At 35.7% G+C, this 22,770-nt stretch overlaps 1 protein-coding gene across 5 annotated transcripts in view; it reads left to right on the forward strand.

Annotated features, from left to right (window-relative positions):
* Positions 1–22,770, forward strand: part of LOC110446696 (voltage-dependent calcium channel subunit alpha-2/delta-2-like) — a 116,414-nt gene that overhangs the window by 39,995 nt on the left and 53,649 nt on the right. For all 5 annotated transcript variants that reach the window (XM_021491978.1, XM_021491982.1, XM_021491983.1 and 2 more), the window contains exons 4-11: positions 3,425–3,484; positions 12,152–12,287; positions 13,295–13,426; positions 17,730–17,790; positions 18,161–18,211; positions 19,153–19,252; positions 20,672–20,740; positions 21,444–21,533. In XM_021491978.1, the coding sequence (XP_021347653.1) occupies positions 3,425–3,484; positions 12,152–12,287; positions 13,295–13,426; positions 17,730–17,790; positions 18,161–18,211; positions 19,153–19,252; positions 20,672–20,740; positions 21,444–21,533 (699 nt within the window). The remainder of the gene's footprint in view (positions 1–3,424; positions 3,485–12,151; positions 12,288–13,294; positions 13,427–17,729; positions 17,791–18,160; positions 18,212–19,152; positions 19,253–20,671; positions 20,741–21,443; positions 21,534–22,770) is intronic.

Genomic DNA, 22,770 nt, shown 5'->3' on the forward strand with positions numbered 1-22,770 from the left:
CTGAAACAGCAAATTACCACATATATTCTACCATCGCTTCATCTGAAACAGCAAATTACCACTTCTATTCTACCATCACTTCATCTGAAAAAGAAAATCTACAGCTTTGAATACAGTGAATAAGAATTTGTGGTAAATTAAAGGTTAACATAAACATAAAAGAGCAAAAGGATTCCTGAGAACTGTATCAAAACTTTTAAACTTTCATTATCAGCTTTTCCATCGAGTTGAATGATGTAAATCAGTTGGAATGAATATTCCCTGAATGGTAGAAACCGTACTTAACCATTCAGTTATTTAAACCAAAGGGATGAACCTCCAGGTGAGTGCCCCAAATATGCTCAGAAAAATACATTGTTGTTTAAATTGAATACTAATCAGTGTATTGTTCAATATTTATCTAATTTCAACACTGGACAGTGTCCATTAAAACCACAAAGAGACAATTTTGGCTTCAAATGGTCGATTCTGTAACAAAAGGACAAATCTTCGCCCTGAAGCCAATCTTGGTGACTGAATAGAATTGTTTAAAGCTTACAGTATTTTCCCTTTGACAGTAGATACAGGGTTAACTTTTAACAGTAAGTTATAAAAATCAGTAAGATTGAAACATGAAGGGTGATCACAGAAAATTATACCAAGAAACTGGACTAGAACTAGGAGGTCTGATCACACTAAATGATCTACCGGTAAAAGGCTGGTATAAAGAGGTCTGATCGCAATAATCTAAACCATATTGTGTGTTGAGACATAAAGCTGCTTACTCTGAATAAAAGTACCCTAAAAATCGCACTGACATGGCAAATTATTGTAGGAAATTGGTGTCCAGAGTCAGTTAGTACGGTCACGAACTCCCTCGTCTTCTGGGCGCTCTCTGTCCACTTTACACCCAGCAGTGAACCAATCATATACAGTTTTTGTCATTATGGTATTCCCTTGGGCCCTTAGGGGTTCCCGCTTCATGATTGCTGTACAATATTTTCCTGAAAAGATGAATATGAATGTACTGAAAACTAATTTGGGTCGTGCTCGGCGAGTTCTTCAGCTTTCTCCGAACGTCTGCAGGTTGATAATGATAACGCATTCCTGGTCCTTTTGAGTCCTCAGTTTAATGGTCTCCCTAGTATGGGGTATCAAAAATAAAGGTAGTGGAACTTGTCAGGGAAATATCTACTTCCCTCAGTAATGTTTAGTAAAGTGTTATGGCCTGACCATCTCAATTTGTTTACATCATCATTGTGTGTGTAGATTTAAAGTCCATTTTCATTTTTGAAAGAGTTAAAAAGTATTTGCAACCATATAAACATCAATTTCAGACATTTCATGGATGCATTTCTGTAGAAGAAATGTTTCTACGTTTTCACACTAGAGCGATTATAAGGAGTTATATATGTGCTGTGAGCATGTCCGCTGACTGCTGTAGGAGCAGTCGTTATGGCAGAGATCATTTGGTCGTAGAATCAAATTGTCCTGCACACATCACTCGTCACGATGATGTTTTAGCACGACACTCCAATTTTACAGTGTTTCTTCATGATTGAAAAAGTTTCATTATTTCTTCTCAGCCCACCTGATCGGCAATAGCCTGTTAGCTAGTAAATGTTTTCATTCTTTCCAATTCAGCCATCCATCCACCAATAATTGCATCCACCATCCATCACCTGTTCATTCATTTACTTTTCAAATTATAGTTTTGTGCAAAGGCTGTTACCGATTCTTACTATGAAACTGTTTACACCTTAAATGTTAAAGTACATGAGAATGCAGACCTATATCATACGACATGGATGGAGTCAGTTATAAGAGAATTATTTAGTAAAATTCAGAAATTGTAGTGAATTGCCTTAACTAATGGTAAATCTGGAATTATTTAAATTTTCGAATTCTTCTTAAGCTGCAGTGTAAGCCTGATATATTATTGTCTTGCTACATAATTTGTATGTAGATGTGTCTTAGGGAAATAAGCAAAACTTGTTGATGCCAGGTCTCCTATTTGGTACCTTCCATGAAAGGGCCTTAAAATTTGTACTGATAGTTAAGCCGAACTAAGAGATCCCAGACACTAAATCTTTTCTATAATAAGGATTTATAATTTATAATGACCATCAAACTCATCAGACAAGATCAATTGCCAGTGGTAACCGTACAGAGCAGGAAATCCGTAACATTATCACTTTCCATTTCCCCATTTGTCATTTCGGCCAATATCATCCGTATTGTCTGTGGGATTCTTGAGGCGTTCTGGCAAATCATATTACACAATCGCATTAAAAATGACTTCCGTTATGAACACAGGGGAGTGTGAGAGATCACACTCTTTATTTACTGTAGTGTAAATCAGATTTGTTGTTGCCAGTGCTATGTTTAGTACTTCTCTATATTTTACAGAAAAGGCCATTTTTTTTCTGATAATGCATGTCAAATTTTCTATTTGTTTGAAAATAATATTATAAGACTTATCCTTTTAAATTTTTAAAAGGCTTTAAAAATTTGCTGTTTTTTATAGAGTTTGTGACTTGTACTTTCAAGGAATACATTAATAACACCCATGTCATATTTTTCTGAATCACTCAATTTCTGTCACTCATTGTAATGTTAATATTAAGACGAAAGACGTAATATCATGACATTGTAATGTCAATATTTAAAGATAAGTTTTCTCGCAGCTGATTGGTTGAGGGTTTAGAGATCAGTCAATGAAATTGAACGTCTCACAGACGTTTCGGCTAAAGCGGCATACACTAATATTCAGATCGTGACGCATTGAAAATCCGGAAAAATATATTGTGAATTGAATCGAACATAAATAATTGCGGTACAAGTTCATCGCGGTGAATCGTGACACCTCTATTTGGTGACCTTTTGCCATCCATTGTTGTCCATGCTCCATTGACAATTGACGTTTTTGCATCTTCTCAAGAACTTTTAGGTCTAGGACAGACACTATTTAGCATTAATAGCTAGCCTGTGGCTAAAAATGCATTCATTGTCTCATTCACCCCTGCAATTTCGTAATGAACTATTCCAAATTTGAATTGGAGGAGTTCAAAGGTGTCTTCAGGGGTGAACGAGTTAAATGACGTTCACCTTCATTCCAGGTCATATATTGTTGCTCATCTCCATCTATGTCCCGTCCTGTTCCAATATATTGTTATGCCTCTTCCAACTTCATGTCTTAATAATTTTCCTCAATATTTGTACAAAGATCATAATATACAGAATAGCTTGTATGAGTTCGTATTTCAGGATCGACGTCAAGGTCTCTGTCGCTGTTTATTAGTTCAACCACAGAGCCACAGGGAACATTCATGTCTTACAGACATTTCCTACTTTAATAATTGCCCTGTGAGGCTATGGCAGCTTATAGATATTCTTCCATGTTGAATCATCCTTGAACTCATTAAGTTAATTTTGTATTTTGTAGAGATCAGTTTCGCTGGCAGAGAAAGCCGCTGCTAACCATACGTGGGATCCAACCCTCAAGGTTTGTCTTTAATTATCAGAGCAGACAATTTTTTGACCCTAGTTTTCATTTTGTATTTGAGACTTGAAATGTCTTTCAAAATCAATAAAAAACAAACTCTCATTAATACACAAGTCATATATATGGCAATTGGCTGAAATGAAAGGTTATTTATTTAAAAAAGAGACACAAAACCAATCACCTTGTAGAGATAGCAGACAGAAATTATTGTGGCAGACCAAAAGTCTTGAATATTTTCGTAATCAAAAGAATTTTGTGCAAATCAGTTTGAAAAGAGACGGAAATTTGCTAATTTGGTAACACATGTGTTTCATGATTGTACATTGCTAATCTGGTAACATGTGTTTCATGATTGTACATTGCTGATTTGGTAACATGTGTTTCATGATTGTACATTGCTGAATTGGTAACACGTGTTTCATGATTGTACATTGCTAATTTGGTAACATGTGTTTCATGATTGTACATTGCTGATTTGGTAACACATGTGTTTCATGATTGTACATTGCTGATTTGGTAACATGTGTTTCATGATTGTACATTGCTGATTTGGTAACACGTGTTTCATGATTGTACATTGCTAATTTGGTAACATGTGTTTCATGATTGTACATTGCTGATTTGGTAACATGTGTTTCATGATTGTACATTGCTGATTTGGTAACATGTGTTTCATGATTGTACATTGCTGATTTGGTAACATGTGTTTCATGATTGTACATTGCTGATTTGGTAACATGTGTTTCATGATTGTACATTGCTGATTTGGTAACATGTGTTTCATGATTGTACATTGCTGATTTGGTAACATGTGTTTCATGATTGTACATTGCTGATTTGGTAACATGTGTTTCATGATTGTACATTGCTGATTTGGTAACATGTGTTTCATGATTGTACATTGCTGATTTGGTAACATGTGTTTCATGATTGTACATTGCTGATTTGGTAACATGTGTTTCATGATTGTACATTGCTGATTTGGTAACATGTGTTTCATGATTGTACATTGCTGATTTGGTAACATGTGTTTCATGATTGTACATTGCTGATTTGGTAACATGTGTTTCATGATTGTACATTGCTGATTTGGTAACATGTGTTTCATGATTGTACATTGCTGATTTGGTAACATGTGTTTCATGATTGTACATTGCTGATTTGGTAACATGTGTTTCATGATTGTACATTGCTGATTTGGTAACATGTGTTTCATGATTGTACATTGCTGATTTGGTAACATGTGTTTCATGATTGTACATTGCTGATTTGGTAACATGTGTTTCATGATTGTACATTGCTGATTTGGTAACATGTGTTTCATGATTGTACATTGCTGATTTGGTAACATGTGTTTCATGATTGTACATTGCTGATTTGGTAACATGTGTTTCATGATTGTACATTGCTGATTTGGTAACATGTGTTTCATGATTGTACATTGCTGATTTGGTAACATGTGTTTCATGATTGTACATTGCTGATTTGGTAACATGTGTTTCATGATTGTACATTGCTGATTTGGTAACATGTGTTTCATGATTGTACATTGCTGATTTGGTAACATGTGTTTCATGATTGTACATTGCTGATTTGGTAACATGTGTTTCATGATTGTACATTGCTGATTTGGTAACATGTGTTTCATGATTGTACATTGCTGATTTGGTAACATGTGTTTCATGATTGTACATTGCTGATTTGGTAACATGTGTTTCATGATTGTACATTGCTGATTTGGTAACATGTGTTTCATGATTGTACATTGCTGATTTGGTAACATGTGTTTCATGATTGTACATTGCTGATTTGGTAACATGTGTTTCATGATTGTACATTGCTGATTTGGTAACATGTGTTTCATGATTGTACATTGCTGATTTGGTAACATGTGTTTCATGATTGTACATTGCTGATTTGGTAACATGTGTTTCATGATTGTACATTGCTGATTTGGTAACATGTGTTTCATGATTGTACATTGCTGATTTGGTAACATGTGTTTCATGATTGTACATTGCTGATTTGGTAACATGTGTTTCATGATTGTACATTGCTGATTTGGTAACATGTGTTTCATGATTGTACATTGCTGATTTGGTAACATGTGTTTCATGATTGTACATTGCTGATTTGGTAACATGTGTTTCATGATTGTACATTGCTGATTTGGTAACATGTGTTTCATGATTGTACATTGCTGATTTGGTAACATGTGTTTCATGATTGTACATTGCTGATTTGGTAACATGTGTTTCATGATTGTACATTGCTGATTTGGTAACATGTGTTTCATGATTGTACATTGCTGATTTGGTAACATGTGTTTCATGATTGTACATTGCTGATTTGGTAACATGTGTTTCATGATTGTACATTGCTGATTTGGTAACATGTGTTTCATGATTGTACATTGCTGATTTGGTAACATGTGTTTCATGATTGTACATTGCTGATTTGGTAACATGTGTTTCATGATTGTACATTGCTGATTTGGTAACATGTGTTTCATGATTGTACATTGCTGATTTGGTAACATGTGTTTCATGATTGTACATTGCTGATTTGGTAACATGTGTTTCATGATTGTACATTGCTGATTTGGTAACATGTGTTTCATGATTGTACATTGCTGATTTGGTAACATGTGTTTCATGATTGTACATTGCTGATTTGGTAACATGTGTTTCATGATTGTACATTGCTGATTTGGTAACATGTGTTTCATGATTGTACATTGCTGATTTGGTAACATGTGTTTCATGATTGTACATTGCTGATTTGGTAACATGTGTTTCATGATTGTACATTGCTGATTTGGTAACATGTGTTTCATGATTGTACATTGCTGATTTGGTAACATGTGTTTCATGATTGTACATTGCTGATTTGGTAACATGTGTTTCATGATTGTACATTGCTGATTTGGTAACATGTGTTTCATGATTGTACATTGCTGATTTGGTAACATGTGTTTCATGATTGTACATTGCTGATTTGGTAACATGTGTTTCATGATTGTACATTGCTGATTTGGTAACATGTGTTTCATGATTGTACATTGCTGATTTGGTAACATGTGTTTCATGATTGTACATTGCTGATTTGGTAACATGTGTTTCATGATTGTACATTGCTGATTTGGTAACATGTGTTTCATGATTGTACATTGCTGATTTGGTAACATGTGTTTCATGATTGTACATTGCTGATTTGGTAACATGTGTTTCATGATTGTACATTGCTGATTTGGTAACATGTGTTTCATGATTGTACATTGCTGATTTGGTAACATGTGTTTCATGATTGTACATTGCTGATTTGGTAACATGTGTTTCATGATTGTACATTGCTGATTTGGTAACATGTGTTTCATGATTGTACATTGCTGATTTGGTAACATGTGTTTCATGATTGTACATTGCTGATTTGGTAACATGTGTTTCATGATTGTACATTGCTGATTTGGTAACATGTGTTTCATGATTGTACATTGCTGATTTGGTAACATGTGTTTCATGATTGTACATTGCTGATTTGGTAACATGTGTTTCATGATTGTACATTGCTGATTTGGTAACATGTGTTTCATGATTGTACATTGCTGATTTGGTAACATGTGTTTCATGATTGTACATTGCTGATTTGGTAACATGTGTTTCATGATTGTACATTGCTGATTTGGTAACATGTGTTTCATGATTGTACATTGCTGATTTGGTAACATGTGTTTCATGATTGTACATTGCTGATTTGGTAACATGTGTTTCATGATTGTACATTGCTGATTTGGTAACATGTGTTTCATGATTGTACATTGCTGATTTGGTAACATGTGTTTCATGATTGTACATTGCTGATTTGGTAACATGTGTTTCATGATTGTACATTGCTGATTTGGTAACATGTGTTTCATGATTGTACATTGCTGATTTGGTAACATGTGTTTCATGATTGTACATTGCTGATTTGGTAACATGTGTTTCATGATTGTACATTGCTGATTTGGTAACATGTGTTTCATGATTGTACATTGCTGATTTGGTAACATGTGTTTCATGATTGTACATTGCTGATTTGGTAACATGTGTTTCATGATTGTACATTGCTGATTTGGTAACATGTGTTTCATGATTGTACATTGCTGATTTGGTAACATGTGTTTCATGATTGTACATTGCTGATTTGGTAACATGTGTTTCATGATTGTACATTGCTGATTTGGTAACATGTGTTTCATGATTGTACATTGCTGATTTGGTAACATGTGTTTCATGATTGTACATTGCTGATTTGGTAACATGTGTTTCATGATTGTACATTGCTGATTTGGTAACATGTGTTTCATGATTGTACATTGCTGATTTGGTAACATGTGTTTCATGATTGTACATTGCTGATTTGGTAACATGTGTTTCATGATTGTACATTGCTGATTTGGTAACATGTGTTTCATGATTGTACATTGCTGATTTGGTAACATGTGTTTCATGATTGTACATTGCTGATTTGGTAACATGTGTTTCATGATTGTACATTGCTGATTTGGTAACACATGTGTTTCATGATTGTACATTGCTGATTTGGTAACATGTGTCTCATAATTGTACAATGCTGATTTGGTAACACATGTGTTTCATGATTGTACGTTGCTGATTTGGTAACATGTGTTTCATGATTGTACATTGCTGATTTGGTAACATTTGTTTCATGATTGTACTTTGCTGATTTGGTAACATGTGTCTCATGATTTTGCATTGCTGATTTGGTAACATATGTTTCATGAATGTACATTGGTGATTTGGTAACATGTGTTTCATGATTGTACATTGCTGATTTGGTAACAAGTGTCTCATGATTGTACATTGCTGATTTGGTAACGTTTGTTTCATGATTGTACTTTGCTGATTGGGTAACATGTGTCTCATGATTTTGCACTGCTGATTTGGTAACATATGTTTCATGATTGTACAATGCTGATTTGGTAACAAGTGTTTCATGATTGTACATTGCTGATTTGGGAACATTTGTTTCATGATTGGACTTTGCTGATTTGGTAACATGTGTCTCATAATTGTACAATGCTGATTTGGTAACACATGAGTTTCATGATTGTACGTTGCTGATTCGGTAACATGTGTTTCATGATTGTACAATGCTGATTTGGTAACAAGTGTTTCATGATTGTACATTGCTGATTTGGTAACGTTTGTTTCATGATTGTACTTTGCTGATTTGGTAAAATGTGTCTCATGATTTTGCATTGCTGATTTGGTCACATATGTTTCATGAATCTACATTGGTGATTTGGTAACATGTGTCTCATGATTGTACATTGGTGATAACACATGTGTTTCATGATTGTATATGCTCATTTGGTAACATATGTTTCATGATTGTAATGTGTTTCATGATTGTACATTGCTGCTTTGGTAACATGTGTTTCATGATTGTATATGCTCATTTGGTAACATATGTTTCATGATTGTACAATGCTGATTTGGTAACAAGTGTTTCATGATTGTACATTGCTGATATGGTAACAAGTGTCTCATGATTGTACATTGCTGATTTGGTAACAAGTGTCCCATGATTGTACATTGCTGATTTGGTAACATGTGTCTCATAATTGTACAATGCTGATTTGGTAACACATGAGTTTCATGATTGTACGTTGCTGATTCGGTAACATGTGTTTCATGATTGTACATTGCTGCTTTGGTAACATGTGTTTCATGATTGTATATGCTGATTTGGTAACCTGTGTTTCATAATTGTACAATGCTGATTTGGTAACATGTGTGATTTGGTAACATGTGTCTCATGATTGTACATTGGTGATAACACATGTGTTTCATGATTGTATATTGGGGATTTTGTAACATGTGTTTCATGATTGTACAATGATGATTTGGTAACATGTGTGATTTGGTAACATGTGTCTCATGATTGAACATTGGTGATTTGGTACCATGTGTTTCATGATTGTACGTTGCTGATTTGGTACCATGTGTTTCATGATTGTACGTTGCTGATTCGGTAACATGTGTTTCATGATTGTACATTGTTGATTTGGTAACATTTGTTTCATGATTGTATATGCTGATTTGGTAACATGTGTTTCATGATTGTATATGCTCATTTGGTAACATATGTTTCATGATTGTACACTGCTGATTTGGTAACATGTGTTTCATAATTGTACAATGCTGATTTGGTAACACATGAGTTTCATGATTGTACGTTGCTGATTTGGTAACATGTGTTTCATGATTGTACAATGCTATTGCTGATTTGGTAACATTTGTTTCATGATTGTCCTTTGCTGATTTGGTAACATGTGTCTCATGATTGTACATTGGTGATTTGGTACCATGTGTTTCATGATTGTACGTTGCTGATTTGGTATCATGTGTTTCATGATTGTACATTGCTGCTTTGGTAACATGTGTTTCATGATTGTATATGCTCATTTGGTAACATATGTTTCATGATTGTACAATGCTGATTTGGTAACATGTGTGATTTGGTAACATGTGTCTCATGATTGTACAATGCTGATTTGATAACATGTGTCTCATGATTGAACATTGGTGATTTGGTAACATGTGTTTCATGAATGTACATTGGTGATTTGGTAACATGTGTTTCATGATTGTACATTGCTGATTTGGTAACACATGTGTTTCATGATTGTACATTGCTCATTTGGTAACATGTGTTTAATGATTGTACATTGCTGATTTGGTAACATGTGTCTCATGATTGTACAATGCTGATTTGATAACATGTGTTTCATGATTGTACATTGCTGATTTGGTAATATGTGTTTCATGATTGTACATTGCTGATTTGGTAACAGATGTGTTTCATGATTGTACATTGCTGATTTGGTAACAGATGTGTTTCATGATTGTACATTGCTGATTTGGTAACAGATGTGTTTCATGATTGTACATTGCTGATTTGGTAACATATGTTTCATGATTGTACAATGCTATGTGTCTCATGATTGAACATTGGTGATTTGGTAACATGTGTTTCATGATTGTACATTGGTGATTTGGTAACATGTGTTTCATGATTGTACAATGCTGATTTTGTAACATGTGTTTCATGATTGTACATTGCTGATTTGGTAATATGTGTTTCATGATTGTACATTGCTGATTTGGTAATATGTGTTTCATGATTGTACATTGCTGATTTGGTAATATGTGTTTCATGATTGTACATTGCTGATTTGGTAACAGATGTGTTTCATGATTGTACATTGCTGATTTGGTAATATGTGTTTCATGATTGTACATTGCTGATTTGGTAATATGTGTTTCATGATTGTACATTGCTGATTTGGTAACATATGTTTCATGATTGTACAATGCTGATTTGGTAACATGTGTTTCATGATCGTACATTGCTGATTTGGTAACATGTGTTTCATGATTGTACAATGCTGATTTTGTAACATGTGTTTCATGATTGTACGTTGCTGATTTGGTAACATGTGTTTCATGATTGTATATGCTGATTTGGTAACATGTGTTTCATGATTGTCCATTGCTGATTTGGTAACACATGTGTTTCATGATTGTACATTGCTGATTTGAGGACAAACTGAAATTAATCATATTTAAGCATACATTGTCAAGAATAACATATAAGCCATAAATAAAACATATAGATGTTTTATAGATTTAGATCATTCTTTGTCTTTATCTTTATACAAACAATATTTTATCTAATGTGCAAACATTATAGTGTCCAGTTTCATCATATTTGGTGTAGTCCAGTTATAATTTTTGGAATTTTTTTAAGTGAATATTTACTGAAACAACAATCTTGAATGTTATATTCGATGCTAAATAATATTTCGTTGGAAAAGATGGAATGTATGAAAATTGTAAGAAATAGATTTTAGCCTCGAGATCTGTCGGTTCACTCTTATCTCTATGCATTTATTACTCATAATTCTCACACACACTTAATTTAGTAACCTGACCTTTGACCTTGCTGTATTGGCTCAATATATATGATAACTGTTCGCATGATACTAGAATTTATGATTGATGTTTAAGAAACCCTGTACTATGGCACTGCTATAAACTTAACAATGAATTAAAACCTTTTTTTTCTGAGATGACAATAGGTTCAATATATCATTTCTGAAAAGAAACCCATACCTTCTTACTTCTATGAAAAAATAATAAAGATGGAAAAAATAATTAAAAAAATGTCAACACCAGTGTTGTGAGAGTAAAAATGCATGGGTCCATTCCACGATTTGAACCCTGGACCTCCGATCACAGTGTGGTCGCTCTAACCAACTGAGCTACCTAGGCTTGGTCAGTGATAATTCTCTGGCCCAACTTTGAAGCAAAATTAACTCATTCACCCCTGAAATTTCATAATGAGCTATTCCAACCTTTGAATAGGAAGAGTTCAAATGGGTTTTCAGGGATGAATGAGTTAAGGGGAGGTACTGCATGTACCAAAAATAGTGGAATTCTCTATTGTTTTACCTGCAGTGGCATACGGATCCTTTACATCAATTGAATAGAAATGAATACTAAATTGAATAGAAATGAATACTAAATTAAATGGAAATGAATACTCCCTTAACCAAAGTATTGTACATTGCGTTTTGATTGATGTGATTTCCTGTAGCTGGGTAACGTCGACTACTGGAACTCCAAGGAACCTGGTCAGCTGCTGGACCACCTGGAATACAGCGAAAGGTTCAAACAGCAGATCAATGCCACCCGCTCCAGTGTCCACATCCCCGTCGAGATATATGAGGGAGGTCAGTGTTACTCTCACCATTCTAACATGCTATTGTTTAACTCACTCATCACTGAAGACACATTTGAACTCTTCCAATTCAAAGCTTGGAGTAGTTCATTATAAAATTTCAGGGGTAAATGAGTTAAGGCTTTTAATATTTGCTTCTTTTTCGTTATCCATAAGGTGATGAATGTAATAAATAATCTGTTGTGCAAGTTAATATTTGTGAAGTCATCAATGTAATAAAGGAATAAAAGTTAATGGTGATTTCCCATTAGAGAATGTCTCCAACATTGCGCTTTTCTCAGTATTTATGTTATAGAAAGAAAATCTCCTGTAATGTTTTGAACTTCAGATTTTTGTTCGGAAAGGTTATCAATAATTCATGAAATTGGAATTTCCAAAGAGGAGCTAAAAGGAATTTTGTTCTTCTACTTTTTGTAAAAATGCATGTTTGTAAATTTACTTCTATTTTGAAACATTTTAATAATCGGGTTAATAGGTTCATATAGCACGACCAGTGAAATGTTGATGTGTGACATTTCAATGAATAGTAAAATATGGACTCTTGTCACTTTCAGCAGACAAATGACTAGTAAAGCATCTGTTCACTATAAAGTGTAAAGTATGTACTTGGTCACTTTCTGGTAAAGCATCTGTTCACTATACAGTATAAAGTATGTACTCTGTCACTTTCTGGTAAAGCATCTGTTCACTATACAGTGTAAAATATGTGTGAGATGACGATCAGATTGAAAGTTCAAAGTTTGATTCACTATACACTTTAAGTGTATGGACACTTATGGAAGTGTTGTTAATGTACGAAATGATAATCACATCATCAAATCTGTTTGGAATTGTTTGGTACCTACTACCTCGTCATAGATGTGTGAGAGTCTATTTAAGCGCTGTTGTCTTGTACAATTGAATTGAAAAGAACTGTGTTTATACGATATCACACAAAACATATTTGATGTTTGATCAAGTTAGATGTATTTATAGTGGTGACTTTTTTTATTTTGTCAGACATTCACATTCTGAACGGCTTGATGTGGTCGGACCACTTAGACACGGTATTCGAGGAGAACTACCAGCAAGATGACGACATTCTGTGGCAGTACTTTGGCAGTCAGACCGGCTTCATGAGAACATTCCCAGGTAATATATAGTATCCAGTGCTTCTGGAATACCTGTTAGTTTTACCTGTTAAAAGTGTCCCTGATTTACCCTACTGGTCTTGCGTAGACAGCCCCAGGTCAGACCCTTGCGCTCTCTATCAACAAGATATTGCTGAATGATGACACTCTGGTACATTCTTAAAGAAGTCTGCCTCTTACTGTTGGTGCCCCTCATGCTGACGGGTCTTGGTGATAAAAGGGTACTGAATAATTCACCCCCTGTAAGATGGATGAGTTGAAAATGGCTGTGGCCTGTACCCTTCACACACATATAGAGGCAAAATCCTGTCTGAGTGTCCCAAACATATAACACATCCATAATTTAGGCTTTTTAACAGCTCCATAATACTAGATCAATGTCAGTGGGGACTGGATTTAGTAAATATATCAACTTTTAGTAGTTTTTATGCACTTCACACAAAATTTAGAGGGACAGAATGATATTTTAATGATAACATGTATGGTATAGTGTGTGATGATATATGTTTTCTTTGGAGATTATAGGGAAGGATTATATGTAAGGGTTGGAGGTTCTAGGGAGTGATAAAGATAAGGTTTACAGGTTATTATGTCGGATACAGGTAGAGTTAGAGGTTTATTGGATGTTATTATATGTATACTTTAAGGACTATAGGAAGTGATAATAAGTAGAGTTTAGGTGGTATAGTGAATGGTATATACATACTAGGGTGGTCAGATGGCATAGTGAATAGCCCTCTCACCCACCAAGAGGAGTCACCTGCCCGACCATGTGGGTTCTCTATGGGTACTATGGTTTCCTGCCACATTAAGACCCCCCCTCCCTCCCATGTGCTAGCATCTGGGACTGATATCACTTGTTTCACAATTAATTGTTGTAAAATAAATATAAAGTTTTGATATGTAAAAAAAAAAAAGTGAGAGGCTACAGGGAGTGATACAGGTATGGGTCAGAGGTTACCAAGTGATTATTGGTATATACTGGACTTGTTCACCTTAGAACCATTTCTCTCCATTAGGCTGCACTCTTTGATACCAAGACAAATTAGGGCCACCATCTTGGTCAGGATCAATCCTGACCAAACGAGGGATGATTCATCAATTCAAATGACAAATGTTTAGTTTGCTTTGAGTTTTGGAATTTCTTTTTGTTCACATTGGAAGCATCGGTGAGATGATGCATCAGTATGGATTAAAAAGTTAAGTTTGAAAATGTTTTATTTCAAAATTGATCATTTTCTTACATTTTTGTGTTAACAAGCAGGTTCATGTCCTTATCAATGATGTGAGGTTAGAAGAAATGGCCATTCAGGCCCATTCTTGGTTAAAACTGACAATACACAACCAACATTCTTTTCCATGACCTCAAAAGCCATGGTGTGTAGAACTGACCAAGGCAACATAAGCTAGATAGGAGAAATTGTAAGAAAGAGAAAATTAGCCTTTTCTGCAAAAAATGCCAGATGCCACCTCAGAAAGGAATATCCCCATTGGGAGTATTAATGTCAGCCAATCAAAAGGGCAGGATTGGTGAAAGTGAAGCCTAGGGGAGAATATATATACAAACTACAGTAGACAATCTGGTCTATTATAAGTAGGGGAAGAGTTTATAGGAAGTGGTTATAACATACATGCCAGAAATCTTGAAGACCAATCTGTGAGTTTTACAATCAATTTAAGGGAATTGAGGTTAAAATAAGGGAGGTTTTAAGCTGTTTTTTTCACGGCAAAAAGTCTATCTTACTCAACTAAATTAATGAAATAAAGCAAAAAATTTTGGTAAGTTTTTTTGTGTATATATATATTGATTATGATTATATATGTTTAATAGCACAAAGCAGATTTTACTTTAAAAAAAATCGAAGTTAAGTTGGACAGGCCAATATTCACAGCAGCCACAGTACTACTAATGTTCAGTTTAAACTTTGAATTGTGTATTTGGATGGGTTTGTAAAACTAAGGATAATAGTTGTCTATGTTCATTTACATTTGAACTTCTTGATAATGTAACAGAATCTTGAAACACGCATTTAACAAGAGGATAGAAATAATCAACTGTGAATGTGAAGAAAACTGTGTTCAGCATTTGAACTTTTAAATAACATATTTCAGCATTCAGAACAAAGACTTTTTCCATCTTCTTCATGACATGCCCCTTATATATTTACTGGTCGTCCTCTTTACTTTCGTAGTGAAATCATATTTGTAAAGAAACACTTAGCCGGACATCGTATTTATCAAAGTTTCTAGCAATGAAATAATCTTACAAACATGACAGAAAACATGTTTCGTGCTAATTCTACTGACAGTGTGAGGTATCAACTTCACTGGAAATTTTGATACTGAAGCTGATACCGTCGCACAGTGGTTAAGACTAAGCATGTCAGGGATTCTGTAGTATCCCGGAAATCAATGGCAACAATAGGAAAGGATCAAACTATGAATTCATTTTAATTGTTCAAATAGATTACTTATTGTAAAAGACACCGAAATCAACTCACAATTTTAACCAGGCCATTTCAACCAGCTAAATTTTCCGAAAGTTATCGGAAGAGCTCTTCGATCACATGACGAATCACATGACCGCTACTCGAGAGCTCTTGTGATTATTCTGAAAACATTGTTGAATCTCGTAAGACTTTGAGTAAACAACAACAGGAAAATGGTTCACCGATCGATCATTAAAAAAGGTGAGGGTTTAAGGACTTTCCGTAAATTCATGTCCCACGCCGTGAGACTTTATCGGAGGTGAAAATCTGTGAGATGTTGCCTCACACCGTGATATCTGGCATGTTTGTTAAAATTAGGGTTAGATGTTCCTGGGAGTAACTAAAGTTATGAGTTATTGGTTATAGGGACTGGTTATAAGTAGAGGTAAGAGGTTATAGGGACTGGTTATAGGTAGAGGTAAGAGGTTATAGGGACTGGTTATAGGTAGATAAGAGGTTATAGGGACTGGTTATAGGTAGAGGCAAGAGGTTATAGGGACTGGTTATAGGTAGAGGTCAGAGGTTACAGGGACTGGTTATAGGTAGAGGTAAGAGGTTACAGGGACTGGTTATAGGTAGAGGCAAGAGGTTATAGGGACTGGTTATAGGTAGAGGTCAGAGGTTACAGGGACTGGTTATAGGTAGAGGTAATTAAGAGGTTAAAGGGAGTGGCTATAGGTAGAGTTGGGAGGTTACAGGGAGTGGTTATAGGTAGAGGTCAGAGATTATAGGGACTGGTTATAGGTAAGGTTTAGGGGTATAGAGAGTAATTACAGGTAGAGGTAATTAAGAGGTTACAGGGAGTGGCTATATAGGTAAAGGTGAGAGGTTATAAGGACTTGTTATAGGTAAGGTTTAGGGGTATAGAGAGTGATTACAGGTAGAGGTAATGAAGAGGTTATAGGGAGTGGCTATAGGTAGAGTTGGGAGGTTACAGGGAGTGGTTATAGGTAGAGTTGGGAGGTTACAGGGAGTGGTTATAGGTAGAGGTAATTAAGAGGTTATAGGGAGTGGTTATAGGTAGAGTTGGGAGGTTACAGGGAGTGGTTAAAGGTAGAGTTGGGAGGATACAGGGAGTGGTTAAAGGTAGAGTTGGGGGGTTACAGGGAGTGGTTATATAGGTAAAGGTGAGAGGTTATAAGGACTTGTTATAGGTACGGTTTAGGGGTATAGAGAGTGATTACAGGTAGAGGAAATGAAGAGGTTATAGGGAGTGACTATAGGTAGAGTTGGAAGGTTACAGCGAGTGGTTATAGGTAGTTAGAAGGTTACAGGGAGTGGCTAGAGGTAGAGTTGGGAGGTTAGAGGGAGTGGTTATAGGTAGAGTTGGGAGGTTACAGGGAGTGGTTAAAGGTAGAGTTGGGAGGTTACAGGGAGTGGCTATAGGTAGAGTTGGGAGGTTACAGGGAGTGGTTATAGGTAGTTAGAAGGTTACAGGGAGTGGCTATAGGTAGAGTTGGGAGGTTACAGGGAGTGGCTATAGGTAGAGTTGGGAGGATACAGGGAGTGGTTATAGGTAGAGTTGGGAGGTTACAGGGAGTGGTTATAGGTAGAGTTGGGAGGTTACAGGGAGTGGTTATAGGTAGAGTTGGGAGGTTACAGGGAGTGGTTATAGGTAGAGTTGGGAGGTTACAGGGAGTGGTTATAGGTAGAGTTAGGAGGTTACAGGGAGTGGTTATAGGTAGAGTTGGGAGGTTACAGGGAGTGGTTATAGGTAGAGTTGGGAGGTCACAGGGAGTGGTTATAGGTAAGGTTTAGGGGTATAGAGAGTGATTACAGGTAGAGTTTGATGCAGTGGTTGCTATGTTTTTTCAGGGAGTTTGTGGACAACACCTGATGACGAGGTAGACCTGTATGACGTCAGACGCAGACCCTGGTATGTATGTGATAAGGATATCTCCTAGCTGTATTTATCATTGTATAGTCAGTGTGAACATCGCTTTGACTTTACTACGAAATCAATGACCTTGAAAAATAGTGAAATGTTTGAGGAAACAACTTTTGTTTGAGGGCTGGCAGGGGAAAATGTGCTTGAAATTTTATTCTAAACCCAGAATCAGAAAACACTAATATCATCTGAAATGGTTGCTGCAATACTAAGGACTTGAAATCATTGAAATGCAACCGGGCTATTTTTTTTCAATTTTATCATCTGGTGTCTCCCCCAGTGTGATAACAGTATATGGCTACTCCAGGGAAATTCAGTGTTTTTTGTGTGAGTGTAATACATCACTGTATGTCTGCAGGTACACCCAGGGCTCGAGCTCTCCCAAGGACATGCTCATCCTCATCGACAGGTCTGTATCCATGTCTTACCAAGACATCACTCTTCACTGCACTTAGAAAATATTTATCAAGTCGTAAACAATGTATCTTGATTTAATTGTCAGTATAAATATCTATTAGTGATTTGTGACATTTTTTTCCACATTTGATCGAACGTACTGAAATGAAAAAATGGTTTTCTAACAGTGTTATCTATATAACATAAGAAACCCACCACATTACAGCATAACATGCACGTGTTATAGCTGACTCCGTAATAAAACCATGTCAGTTTAATGTCTTGCATGTCAGTTTTAGTGAACTATTTAAAAATCTCCAGTCCCCTAGGGTTCTTTAACTTAGATATATTTTGATATATCTTGTCCCCTTGGGTCCCCTAAACTTATATGTCTATATATATATATATAGCTGGTCCCCTGCTGGGTTTTGTATAAATATTTTCGATACTGTTCTCTAAATAATTAATGTTCACACTTTAATTTCTGTGAGATTACTTGCATAATATTGTTTGATTTTCAAGGAACTTGTGCATGTACAATATACAAAGACCATGGTTAAGTATGAAGTTGAGCGAAACAGGTGCAGTTTGCAAACTGCACTCTGATTGGTCAATGGTTCCCTCTCAATGACTTGATTAAATATGACCAGATTCTGATTAAGGTCAATATTCAAATCATACCGAGACAAAGACTAAGTTCCAAGTTAATTTCTGCATGGCATTGGATGGGCTTACCTTGCTCTGATCCCGCGACGGTACTCTCATTGTATAACTTATATCCCAGACCCCCTTGGATTTGTCCTTTTCTCTTCACTAATAGGTTTGGCATGTTTCTCTTTATTGATAGGCATGGGATGTCCAGATTTATTTATAGGTATGTTTACACATAAACAGGTATCCCCTCCCGAGACAGGACCTCATACTAATGATCACTATGTATAATGTATGTTTCAGGAGCGGAAGTGTCCACGGCAAAACCCTACAGCTGGTCAAGGTCGCAGTCAAGTCAATCCTGGACACACTCGGAGAGAACGACTTTGTACAGATCATTATGGTTGGTCATCAACACATTTGAGTTTGTTGAAATTCAGAATGGTCTTGCACCTCTGAACCTGCTACATAATGATGTGCTTAGTTTCTGTAATGTTTTCTCAACTACTTTTTTGTTTAAGAAGTAATATTTAAAAAGAAAAAAGAGAGTTAAAAATTGTAAATTTCATCACTGTATAGGGATGTAAATGGATCCTTTGACATTGAAACAACATTATTAGTTCACCTGCCCGAAGGGCAAGTGAGCTTATGTCATGGTACGGCGTCCATCAACTTTTCCTTTAAACAACTTCTTCTGAAGAACGGACAGGCCTAAAGTCATGATATTTGGCTGAAAGCTTCGTTTGTAGGAGCTTGACAAAGTTTGGGAATGAAAATGACCTTGACCTACTTTCAAGGTCACAGGGGTCAAATATGACAAAAATTTCAAACGACTTTCTGAAGAATTAAAAGGTATAGAATCTTCATATTTGACTGTTGGCTTCCTTGGATGGAGCCCAACAAAATTTGAGAATGAAAATGACCTTGACCTACTTTCAAGGTCACAGTGGTCAAATATGTCAATCTCTTTAAATGATTTCTTCTGAAGAAAGAAAATGTATAGAACCTTAATATTTTGCTGTTGGCTTCATGAGATAGAGCCCGACAAAGTTTGAGAATGAAAATAACCTTGACCTACTTTCAAGGTCACAGGGGTCAAATGTGTTGAACGCTTCAAACGACTTCTTCGAATAACTAAAAGGTATATAATCTTCATATTTGGCTGATTACTTCCTGGGGTGAAGCCCAACAAAGTTTGATAATGAAAATGACCTTGGCTTACTTTCAAGGTCACAGGGGTCAAATATGTCAAACGCTTCAAACGACTTCTTCTGAAGAACTAAAAGGTATATAATCTTTATATTTGGCTGTTGGCTCCTGAGATAGAGCTGACAAAGTTTGAGGACGAAAATGACCTTAACCTTTTTTCAAGGTCACAGGTGTCAAATATGTCAAAAACATCAAACGACTTCTGAATAATCGAAGGCATAAAATTATAATATTTGGCTGGTGGCTTCCTGGGATAGAGCTAACAAAGTATGAGAAGGAAAATGACATTGACCTACTTACAAGGTCACAGGGAAAATATGTCAAGTAATTTCTGAAGAAGAACTTAAAAGCATAGAATCTTATAATAATATTTGGCTGATAGTTTCAACAGATGAAGCCGACAAAGTTTGCGAGGGAAATATTTAAAATGCAATATAATACTTAAAGAGAATTTTTTGCTATGACTGCTTAAATATTCAGGTGAGCGATACAGGCCCCCTGGGCCTCTTGTTAGCTTTGACTTTGAGGATGTATATAGACTTTTAGGATGTATATAAAAACTATCATTTTTTTGGGTAAATTTGGGTTAATACATTTTTTCCTTTTTTTTCAGTTTTCAACTGAAGCTGACTATGTGAGCTGTTTTAAAACGTTTGTGCAAGCTAATTATAGAAACAAGAAGGTTTGTGTTTCAATAAAAATTATCTCATCTTCATTGATTTAATGATAGGGGTATTTTACTGTTACTTGTATGGGTATAGGGGTAAGAGGCCGTTTTATTGACTTTTAGTGCAACTCACTTGACTTCAGCTTGTTGAATTTAGGGGGAAAAGATACAAGTTATCAAGATGAGGGAGGGTTTAGGGGGAAAAGATACAAGTTATCAAGATGATGGAGATTTGTGAGGAAAGCAATCAGGATTATTTACTTACATGTCGACAAAATGAGGGGTTTGTCTCGTCAAAGGATTACTGGAACAAGTTTTTACTGTAGGGGAGTGGAAGATGCATATAAGCTTTACTTGATCAGGTTCTACTGATGATAGGAGTGTTTGACCTGTCCAAGATTTAGTTGACCACTTGTACTGTAAAGGGTTTGTTGGAGGAGTGTTTGACCTGTCCAAGTTTTACTTAGNGAGTAGAAGTTAGAGGTATTTTGACCGGTCAAGTGTTTCCTTGACCCGGTTTTGTTGTACATGGGTGATAGGAAGGGTATTTAACGGGGGAGGGGTTTTGACCAGCCAAGGGTTTATTTGACCAGGTTTTTGCTATAAAGGAGTAGAAGTTAGAGGTATTTTGACCGGTCAAGTGTTTCCTTGACCAGGTTTTACTGTACATGGGTGGTAGGAAGGGTATTTAATCTGTTGTATTGTTTCTCATTATCAGCTCCTGGGGAAAGCTGTTGATGCTCTGACAGCAAATGGCATGGCAAATTTCAAAGTTGGCCTCAACTTTGCATTTGAACAGTTTGAAAAGGTAAAAAATTATTTCAAATTCTGTTTCAAACACATTTGAAAAAACATAATTACAAAAAGAAAAATGCAGTTAATGTAAAATAAATCTTCCTATAAATTTAACTTAAGAAGTGAAACATTTATAGATAGTTGATGCAAAAAATGAGTGCGACCTCTTTATGATATCAGAGAAGGGCTAAATTCAGTGAAGTAACTTACAGTACATGATGGGTTTAGTTTGTTTATGTATTTTATCTGCTACCGATATTTCACAAGGTCTCCGGATCAGGAACATAACGACAGCAGGTCAAAAATAATTACCTCTGTTACCGATATACCTTATTCATGTATTTGAAAATATTTCTTCAGCCTAAATACAAATTATAACCCAACAAAAGCACTTCGAGTAATTCTGTTACAAGTTCTTGTGTAAATCCATAGGGGAAAGACCTCCATACTGAGCAGGGGAATGATTCAAACAGTCAATTGTAACTTGTTTCGAGTCGAAATTGTGGTGAAAAAGACACTAAAAACAGAAATTAATTGGTGCTGGAATTGTGCCAACAACTGGCGGTAGTCCTAAACAGGAGTGTGATCTTGGGGAGGCAGTCAGAGATCCAGTAATTAACTACAGGATGATTAGCACATTATCACCCTGCTGCTTGTATAATAAAACGATGTCAGTTTAGCGGCCTTAATCAATAATTAACACCCTTTAATTAAGATTCATTCTGACGAGGCCAGGAAAATCAGGGTTTAAGAAGCCAAAGTTCACGTGTTAACTTACAGATCTGGCGCATGTTATCGTGTACTGGAATGCAAGCCATTTGTAAGGGGAATCTTACCTGATAGGTTTTCTATGTGCATCAGTGATCACACCTTCTCCTGCAAATTCAAGTTAGTTTAGGTAGCAGTTTCAGCTTGACTCGCCTTTCAAAGATGTTGGGGGGGGGNGGGGGGGGGAATCAATTTTATATAAAATTAAAAAAAATCCTGGAATTGCAGAATATTTAAAAAAAAATATAATTTCAGTGAATCTTGTGCAGATAATTGATGATGCAAAACATGTTTATTTTGCTTACAGTTCACAATTTCAAAGGACAATATTGCATTTAAAATATGTTTAAATTGCAGGTCAATAATAAATATTTGTTTCATTTATGGGCTGCTGAACACAATTGATGTTTATCATATTCAAATTTCAATTGATCTGCATTTTTGGTCACTGCAGAGTATTTGTGTATGAGGGTCAAATACAA

This window comes from Mizuhopecten yessoensis, unplaced genomic scaffold, assembly GCF_002113885.1.
Source record: "Mizuhopecten yessoensis strain PY_sf001 unplaced genomic scaffold, ASM211388v2 scaffold2929, whole genome shotgun sequence".
Lineage (NCBI taxonomy): Eukaryota > Metazoa > Mollusca > Bivalvia > Pectinida > Pectinidae > Mizuhopecten > Mizuhopecten yessoensis.